The sequence below is a fragment of the Arachis ipaensis genome, chromosome B10 (assembly GCF_059453495.1).
Source record: "Arachis ipaensis isolate K30076 ecotype BB chromosome B10, ASM5945349v1, whole genome shotgun sequence".
Taxonomy (NCBI): Eukaryota; Viridiplantae; Streptophyta; class Magnoliopsida; order Fabales; family Fabaceae; genus Arachis; species Arachis ipaensis.
Window position 1 is genome coordinate 9,313,075 of NC_142435.1, and position 9,662 is coordinate 9,322,736.

Consider the following 9,662-nt stretch of genomic DNA (forward strand, 5'->3'; position numbering starts at 1 on the left):
TCATAGCAGAAAATAAAGGTACATGCGAAGCTGAAAAGGGTGGCCAAGATTCAACCCTCCTTCTCTTAGCCACAGATAACCATCATTAAGGTTTTTAAAAATTGGACTGGACCGATCGGTTTAATTGAATTAACCGGAAACTAGTCATCTGACTGGTCCTGTTCATCCCGAAACCATCTTGCAAAAAATCGATAAAAAAACTGGTCGAACCGATAGTTAATTGCCTAATCGGCCGAACCGACCGGATCTTTTAATGTTACAGTTTCCAAAATTCACCAAAACGGCGTTGTTTTGACGTCAAAAAAAAACTTACATAGTCGAGTGACCTACTCAACCCATTTTCGAAGAGTACTCACCACACCTCCTCAACCCTAATTTCCTTTTCCAACTTCCTCCAACAAACTCCACCGTCAGTACCACAATCGATACCGGATCAAAACTGTTGTTAGCAGGCAGAAGGAACTCCAACGGACAGAAGAAACTCACCTCACGGATCGAAGCTGCTGTCAGCGGCATTGTTGTCTTGAACTCTGAACTCTGAACTCTGAAGCTTCTGGCATCGACGTCTTCTGGTCGTCCTAGTTATTGCCTTCTGTCAACGTTGTCGTGGGCATCTGTTCTGCCGCTGTGAACTCTAGGCCTTCTGTGCTCTCTGCCGTGGTGAGTTCTTGGGTTTTTCAATTAAGTTTTATTTTGTTAATTAACTATATGAATTGATGGTTGCTGCAGTGAGGAATTTAGTCTACTAATTTGAGTTCAGTTAATTTTTTTATTTTGTTAATTCTATGGATTGATGGCTTGATGCATATTTCTTCTTCTACTTTTCAATTTTTTTATTTTGTTAATTATATGAATTAATTATTCTATAATTTTGAATTCTGCTAAATATAAATTTGATATAAATTCAATTTTAGATTCTAGATTTAGAATGCTATATAGAATTGATACAATTTTTGGATTCTGAATTTTGAATGCTATATTGAATTTTGCTAAATATAATTCTGAATTTTGAATGCTATATGAATTGATATAATCGTCTGAATTCTGAATTGCTGTCATAGCAAACTTTGTTTCATTTCATAAAGATATATGTCATTAATATTGATTTCTTATTGAATTTTTTTTATTGAGTTAATAGTCAAAATCGTCCCTGAAAGATACCTCGATCTCCATTTTCGTCCCCGAAAGATAAAATTAATCAAATTTGTTCTCTAAAGATATCCTACTTGGTCACATTCATCCTTCCGTCATCTCCGTAGCTGAGTTGGCAAACGGCCACTGACGTGGACCGTTAACTGCCATGGCAAACAACCAAAACAACGCCGTTTTGGTAGAAGGCTCTCCTAGCCTTGAAACGTCGCCGTTTTGTCTTCAGAAAATGGATATTGATGAAGCTGAGAGAGTAGTTGTGGCAAAACCAGTTGCTTCAAGGCCTAATTGTTCTACTTTCAGATCTTTCTCTAAGCTTCTTGCAGGTGCCATTAATGCCTCATCACCCCAAATTGAATCTTCCCAGGCAACAATTTCTGCCATTAGACCAAAGACAGTAAGGTTCAAGTCACCGCCACATTTTGGAGCCTAATATAGCACAGCTTCCTCCCTGAGATTTAGCAAATAGGGTTTCATTTCACAAAATTTAAAAATCACAAAAAATCTAATTGGGAATTGGAACCTAATTTTCCAATGGAGTCAACTAAAGAACAACATGGTTACTGCACCAGATCCTACCCCCGCGCCTCGAAGATGTAGGCCTCGAAGATTGTGCTCTTTCGCTTGAATCCATCCACCAAGCATTCCTCAAATCAGCCGCTGCCGTGAAATTTGCCGCCGCGATTTTCTCCGATGACGATGACGAGACTGCCGGAGATTGCGTCAACAACCCGTGGCCAGCCACCGCCGAGGGAACCTCCGATGTTGTGATTGGGATCGAGCCGGAGAACAAGCTGCCCGGAGCATGTACCGTCGAGAAAGGATGCGAAGAAGGCGGCGATGAGGTGAAGGTCTCTGGTGGTAGCAACTGCGAAGTGGAGGAGGTTGTGGACGAAATTGTGGTTGGAGAAGGACCTAAATTGGGGGAAGGTGAAGAAGAACCTTGTATTGATGAATTGCAAGGCTTGGGAATTGAAGATGATGCAAAGAAGAATAAGAAGAAAAACTATGAAGAAGAACAGAAGAAACCTACTTTAACTGAAGGCTATGTATGAAACGCTGAAAGTTGAAATTTCCTTCGGTTTTTGTTCTGAGTAGCCCTTGTTTTTTCATCATATCAGCCATGAAAGATTCGGAACCAATCTGAGCTCTGATCTTTATCGTTGAATTTGGGATTAGGCTTTATCCACTCTAAGGACTAATTTGACTTCTAAAACAAGACTTATCTAGTCAGCAACAACATGGTACAGCTTCGCATTTGCCACCTTGGCAGTTAACGGCCCACGTCAGCTATAGAGATGACGGAAGGACGAACGTGACCAGGTAGAGTATCTTTGGGGGATGAATTTGATTAATTTTATCTTTCGGAGACGAAAATGGAGATCGAGGTATCTTTCAGGGACGGTTTTGATTATTAACTCTTTTTTTATTATTTTATTAGATGGAGGAGATATGGAAATTGAAGTGGATATGCCTGATGTTGTAATTGAATTCTCAAATACTTCTTTTGGTGGTATTTCTAAAGATGGTGGCTTTGGATTACGTGTTTATGATGGAGACATCGAAACACTTAATAATGATTATGATTTCTGATGAGTAGTGTCTTTGTTTAGTTGAAATATTGTTTGTTTAATGTTATTTCTTTTGGTGATAGAACATTTTGTGTTTGTAATTTATGTACGTTTTGATTTTCTTTAGTTATAAATTTTGATATTGAAAGTTATTTATGAATTTTTAATAATAAATCATGGATAATTTATTTAATGAAATTGTCAAATTTTAAATTTTATTAGTTTAAAAATCATTAAATTTAAATATTTAAAATTATATGTTAGAATTTTTTTATAATTTTACTCTATATTTAATTAAATTAGTTTAACTATTGTTCGATTTCGGTTGAACTATTGAACTAGTCACTCGAATGATTCAATGATCGATCCAATTCTCGCAACCTTAAATTATAATTTATAAAGGAAGTATGTGAGATCTGGGCATTGCCCCATTCTTTCATTGTTTTATGTGATGCTCTGTCTCCGATTATCTAAATACATTAATTTTTTAATGAATTTAAATAAAAAATACATTTTAAAATAGAAGGAATAAGTTGATCCAACATCGACATTTTTTTTCTTTACTAATTTTACTTGCATTCCTACATTTTAGGGTGGAAAACTTCTTTCCTGTTAAATTTGTTAGTACCTAATTTCCATTTCAAGAACCACATCTTTTATCAAGTAGCTTTCGTTCAACATATTAGAAAGCAGCTTGAAAAAGCTTATAAGTTGTTTAAATACAAAGTTGTTGTGCTTGACATCCATGATCCATCTTATTGTAATAGATGCAATCATAGTAGATGAGATTCTAAAAAATAATGAAGTTAAACTAATTTTATTCTTTCAACAACAATTACATATAGATTTTGGTTCAATAATAAGCTTTTGATCTAACATATATAATAAGTCAACGAAAGTAGTGATTGATACAATTTTCCATTTTGTTTGTTAGCTGTTACCCTACGTATGAAGGAAGAAAAAGACCTTAAAAATAATGAAAAGCTGAAGGAGGCAAAGCCTAGAGCCTAGTTGAGAGTAGGGAGAATCAAAACCATGAAAGCTTGGACAAGAGAGAATTATGCACAAGAGGCAAAAAAGAAGGGACACTTTCAAAAGTTTGATACAATTTAAATAAGAAGCTAAAACTATCCACAGGCTAAATTTTAAAGAGGAATCAAATATATTGAAAAGAGTAGTATAGTAACAAGGGTAGGAAGGAAAGTGGATCATAAATGTTTTGTTGGAAAAGCAAAATGCAGTTCCTATCACATGCTTAATAATGGAATCATGGTAGGAATGCAATCCCATCCTTATTCCTTGATTGGACACAAAGAAGAAAAAATAAATATATTAATAAGTTTGATATCAAATTTAAAGGAGATTTTGAGAATCCTTGTGCAGATTAGTGGATATATGTAGAAAAATTCTGAGAAGGCCAAGTTAGGGACCACAAGATAGGAATTTCAATTTATAGATGACAAAGCATAAGTGCATAGCCACTTTACTATCTCACTCAAAGTGGAGGAATAAACAAGAGAAAAGAAATTTGATGTAATATAAGTGTTGTTTCTTGCATTGATGTAGTAAATGATATATAACAAGATTAATTATTCCGTTGTTTGTATAGTTTTATCATATTTATAATTATATATATATATATATATATATATATATATATATATTTAAATTGAGTCTCTATATTATTTTTAATTCTGTAATTAATTTTTTTATGTCAAAAATGTTAAATTAATAGAATATTCTTCTCAAAAAATATTTGGTCAAAGATTTAATTAGATTCTTAATTATAAATATTTTTAATTTACAAATAAATATTTCGTTAATTTTAATATTTTTTGCATTGCTAAGTACCTAATTACAAAATTAAAAGCAGCATAGAGACTAAATTAAAAAATATATATAAAAATTTAATTATAAATTTAAAAAATTATAAAGATTAACAGAATAATTTAATCGATATAATATCACCAAAATCGAAAAAGAAAGTCTAAGAGGCCAGCACTTTTATTAAAATTTAGGCAGTACTTAATCATCAAAAGAAAAATGAGTATTCTCACATCATTGGATATAATCTTACACCATTAAAAATATTCATGATGATTAATTAATGACTATAAATTACAAAATCTATTAGTTCCTAGCATTCCTCAAACCGAAATTATTAAAAAAAAGGGCGTTAGCATCAAAGCATTTATGTTTTTTTCTAGTTTGCTAGGGGGGGTTCTTGAGGGACAAGAAAGCACGCATTGTCAAAAAGGATGAGGACACTATAGTGGGCTAGTAACGGTAACTTGATGTTAATAAATGAGTCTAGTTAATTTTCATTTATAACTGAATTGTTTTTGTAGATGGAAGGAATTTAATTTTAAAGTGAAAGTGAAACTAAATTATTTAGGTCCATTAATTGAATAAGAAGCAAGGTAAACTTATTGAGAGTAGAGTTGTCATGATATAAAAGGACTCATTTACCCCTCTTCTTGTTACCTACACACAACAAACACTCTCATTCAATTTGTGATATGAAAGTTGTAGAAATGGGAGTTCCTTGCAGCCCAAAAGCATGTCCATCAAGAACTCCATGCTCTCTTGTTTTGGACTGAAGGGAGCTCCTAGTTCTTCTCTTTCACCATATCTCTGTTAATTCATCATGCCTTCAAAAGTTGGAAGCTAAGTAAGTTGATGTATCAAAATAATATATATGGCGTGACCTGGCCTTCAAGATTTCTGGATTAATTTTGCTTTCTTCAGTTTCATTAATCAATATTCTTATTATTACTTATTACTTGATTTGAGCCTTTCTCTAATAGATTATCACAAAGAACCTGAAGCTGATGCTGAGGTATACAGTTTTCATTTTTGGTTTTCAATTTTTCATTATTGTTCAAGAACCTAATCCACTAATTCCTTTCAGATGACAAAAGAAAACTACTGTTTTGTGTTAATTAAGGGGACAAATTAAACCCACCGCACTAGTGTTGTTGATAAGTGATAACCATAGGATTACTATATTCATTGATCTTATCTTATATATTATTGCCATGCTTTGATTTCTGTTTCCAAATGAAAACTCAAAGCTTTGTCTTCTAATACGAATAAATTATTTTTTTAATAGAATTCATAAATGAATACCTTATCTGTTACCTGATGAGACAATCTGACAGATGTAAATCAGGATAAGAATTATATGTATATCTCCTTAGCTTGTTATAGCGAACACTGATCTTTTCTAAATTTGTTTTGTTTAACCCCAATTTCCTAGTTGAATTATTATGAGAAAAGAAAGAGAGAGAAGTTTTACTTTGACATTCATAATTTACAAATGATCACTTTTGTATGTACATTAATATAAGTTTGTCACTGTTGGTCCATTGTGAGAATTTGTTGCTGAAGATGGTGGTTTGGGATATTGCAATTGAAAGGAGAGCGAGAAGAGCACAATGGCACCACAGGGAGTTTGTCACAGTTGCAGATCTCAATCATCCATCCATCTGGGTCATGGAAGAATAGCTGATCAACATAGATCCCATTTTCCTCTACTATGTTCTTCACGTACTTCATCTTCATTTGCTTCAATCTTCTCTCCACTGCTGCTATGCTTTCACACTACAATAATACAATGCATAAGTATATTGTATATATATGTTTATATCAAGATAGAAATTATATATATATGTATATACTTGGAAAGAAATGTGGTTGTCCTTGGGATTAATCTGAAGAATCTTAGGCATGCCCTCTGGATCTTCTGATTGGAGAAGGTGTATGCCAATGCCATAATTGAATAACCTACACATACATACATAAACATCATCATCAAAAATCATAATCATGAGGCTCTTTGCATTAGAGAGTTGCATTGTTAATTAGACATGCCATGCACCGTTGAAGTCAAAGGAAGTAGGCCTCTTAATGGGGCAGAAGCCAAGAATATTGACGTAGAAATCAATAGATTTGTCCACTGATCCACACAGCAAGGAGATGTGATTCAATGACTTGAGTTGCAGAGGATTATTGTTATTGGCCATTGTAATCTCAAAGGTTAATGAAATTGAAAGGTGATGATGATGTAGCTTAGTGCCATTGGCGGCTATGCATGCCTTCTATTTATAGCAATAAATCAAAGTAACATTTTTCCTAGGCATGTCTTATAGAAGCTTCTCATCTTCTTCTTATTACAATTTACAATGTTGGATTTGGAGTGACACGTAGATTTGACGTTGGTGAATCAGACCACCATGGACAACGCTTATCTACCATCCGACACGTTAATATCTTTGACTTGTTAATTTGCTCCATCATATATGTATATGATCACCGTCATTATTACAAGTTCTAGGTCTCTTATTAATATAATTTTTAAATGATTTATGAATATAAAATTAGTTTTTAGAATTGAGTTAGATTTGTTTAATTTTAATTTAAATTACATGCTATGATATATAGATGCTAATATAGATACAAAATACGATGCAATATGTAATATATAGGCACATAAATTTTAAAGTTTTACGAAATACAAACACGTGTCATATATATAAAATTATAATAATATTTTAATATTTTATTGATATTAAAATATAAATTATTTTTTTAATTATTTTAATATTTTTTAATTGTATAAAATATTCAAAATACTTTTATGTTTTAATAAAGAGGAATGCTAAAAGGCTATAAAATTTATTGTTTTTAGTTATTATTAATCATCGATATTTAAAAGTATGGGATAAAGTATGTTGTTGGATTACTAACTAAAGAAATTATATTAAAAAAAATAAATTGATGCTTAAGTGATGATTAAAAATAACAAATTTTGATGACTATCTAGCATTTCTCTTCAATAAATACTATTCTTAAACTCATTTCAAGAATATATATTAAAAGTAAGGCTGGACACGCTCATACGTGATAGTAGTTAGGTCTGTCTAAGTATGTTTGGAGAAAAAAATTTTATCTTTTATTAAGACGCATTTGGACACAACAGACCTACGTGTCGAATGAGTATCAATGAGTCTCTGTTTTAAAATGTGATTGACCCGCAAACATGACAATTCAAGGAATTATTGTATTTCATAGCTAATATACATATCCTAAGAACACATAATAAAATTATTATTAGTGGAATGTTTTAAATTTTTTTAATTAATGTAAAATAAATATATTAAAATTTTAAATATTTTATATTTTTAATAAAAAATTTTAATTTGTAATATTAATATATATTCTTAGTTCAAGGTAAAAAATAGATACACTCTTAGACGATATATTATAAGTTTCAGATCTTTAAAAAATTTGATTCTGACAAAGAAATTACACCAAATCTCAAAGGACTAGAAGTGGTTTTTTATACTAGATGAAAATTTATTAAGATCAAGCATGCACTAAGGCTAAATAAAAAACTACAGTGAAAAAAATTTGACAGGAAAACTTAAAAGTTTCCTTTAAAATTTTGATTGGCCGAATAAAATAAAAAATTAAAAGCGGTTGACCAAATAAAATCAACAGCTAGAAAAACGAGTTTTAACTTTTAAGTGTTGGAAAAGATAAAGTGCGTAAGGGATCAAACCTAGAGATAAGTATTGGCTTAGTACACATAAGAAACGTGCTTTTTAGTTTGTAGTGTGCTGAGAAAAAAGCTGGCTACTCTGAATTTTATTTCTCGTTCTCAAGGTGGCAATTGAATACTTTGGTTAACATGTCATTCGTTTTCCTTTGACTTAGTCTGTGCTTTTAATTTACACGATATATTACAGAAAAGTGTTCGAAGATCATATCTTTTATGTTTCTTTCTAGAATTATTTTACATTTAATTGGTACGTGTAAGCATCATTTTTATTTTTTTCATTTTATATAGAAAAAAATTTAAAATAACCTCTGACAATTATTTCGAAAGACAACAAGATCCTTGACAAAAAAAAAAATCCAATCCGACTCCTAACAATTACCTCGAAAGGACAACGAGGTTCCTATGCCAAAAAAAGATTAATATTTTTTTTGGCACAGGAACTAATCAGTCCCAAAAAAAAAATCAGAAGCCAAATTTGATATTTTTTTTTTTTTTTAAATTTCATTATCCTTTCGAAATAATTGTCAGAAGTCGGGTGGAATATTCACTCTTTTATATAACATAACTTGTCATTCTGCGAAAAGCATGCATGCAACGATGAACTTATTTAACATTTTTTAAGTGTAGTTTATTTTTAAATGTCTAGTTTCTTCTAATCTTTGATCCACTATGGATATTTTAATCAAGATTAGTTTTGATGTTCAATCAAAGTAAATAAAAATAAATTGTTATATTATCCGATATGTCTTGAAATCATAAACATGAAAAAAAAAATTCTTGGGCATCATGATTGAATGTTAATGGAAATAAGTTTTATTCTATTATTAATTATTTTTTATATAACTATATATATAAGCTAATTATTTGACTCTATTGTTCGTTAAACATTAATTTGAGATAGTGAATGTTACTATATTAGAATAAAAAGCAAAAAACAGTTTTTTTTTGTTTTAATTTTAATTTATAAGTATAAAAATTTTATCTTCATATATATATATATATATACATAGAGGAATGCTAGGGGCCAGCAATTTTGGTGTTTTGTAACCATCAATTGTCATCAATAGTGTTTTTAATTATGTGAGATTACATCTAATAGTAGAAAATCACTCACTTTTATTTTGATGGTTAAGTGCTAGCCAGAAAACACAAAAATTGCTGACCCCCTAGACTTTTTCATATATATTCACTTAGACTATGTTGATTCTGAAAATAGGATAAGACAAAATATTGAGAACAAAATATAAAAAAAGATTCTTATATTTTATTTAGTGACAAACTAAATATAAAAAAAATTATAAAAAGTCTAATTTATTCTATTTTTTATAGAAAAAATTTAAAAAATATATAATGATGAAAAATTGATAGAAATAATGAGA

The 9,662-nt window shown here is 30.8% G+C and overlaps 1 protein-coding gene and 1 pseudogene across 1 annotated transcript; one reads left to right on the forward strand and one right to left on the reverse strand.

The window, feature by feature from the left end:
• Positions 1 to 1,683: 1,683 nt before the first annotated feature.
• On the forward strand, positions 1,684 to 2,204 carry LOC110267698 (uncharacterized; annotated as a pseudogene).
• A 3,798-nt stretch (positions 2,205 to 6,002) lies between these two features.
• LOC107624533 (glyoxylase I 4-like) lies at positions 6,003 to 6,800 on the reverse strand. Its single transcript, XM_016327032.3, has 3 exons — positions 6,594 to 6,800; positions 6,401 to 6,506; positions 6,003 to 6,323 (listed from the first exon to the last, which is right to left on the reverse strand). Exons 1-3 carry the CDS (start codon positions 6,743 to 6,745, stop codon positions 6,075 to 6,077), a joined length of 507 nt encoding a protein of 168 aa, XP_016182518.1. The 5' UTR covers positions 6,746 to 6,800; the 3' UTR covers positions 6,003 to 6,074.
• Positions 6,801 to 9,662: the final 2,862 nt, after the last annotated feature.

Excerpts from the sequence above, each read along its gene's own strand:
- LOC107624533 (XM_016327032.3), bottom strand. The coding sequence starts at position 6,745 with ATGGCCAATAACAATAATCCTCTGCAACTCAAGTCATTGAATCACATC. Across the intron at positions 6,507-6,593 it reads TTTGACTTCAACGGTGCATG|GTTATTCAATTATGGCATTG; the intron begins GCATGTCTAATT and ends ATGTATGTGTAG. Across the intron at positions 6,324-6,400 it reads ACAACCACATTTCTTTCCAA|TGTGAAAGCATAGCAGCAGT; the intron begins GTATATACATAT and ends GTATTATTGTAG.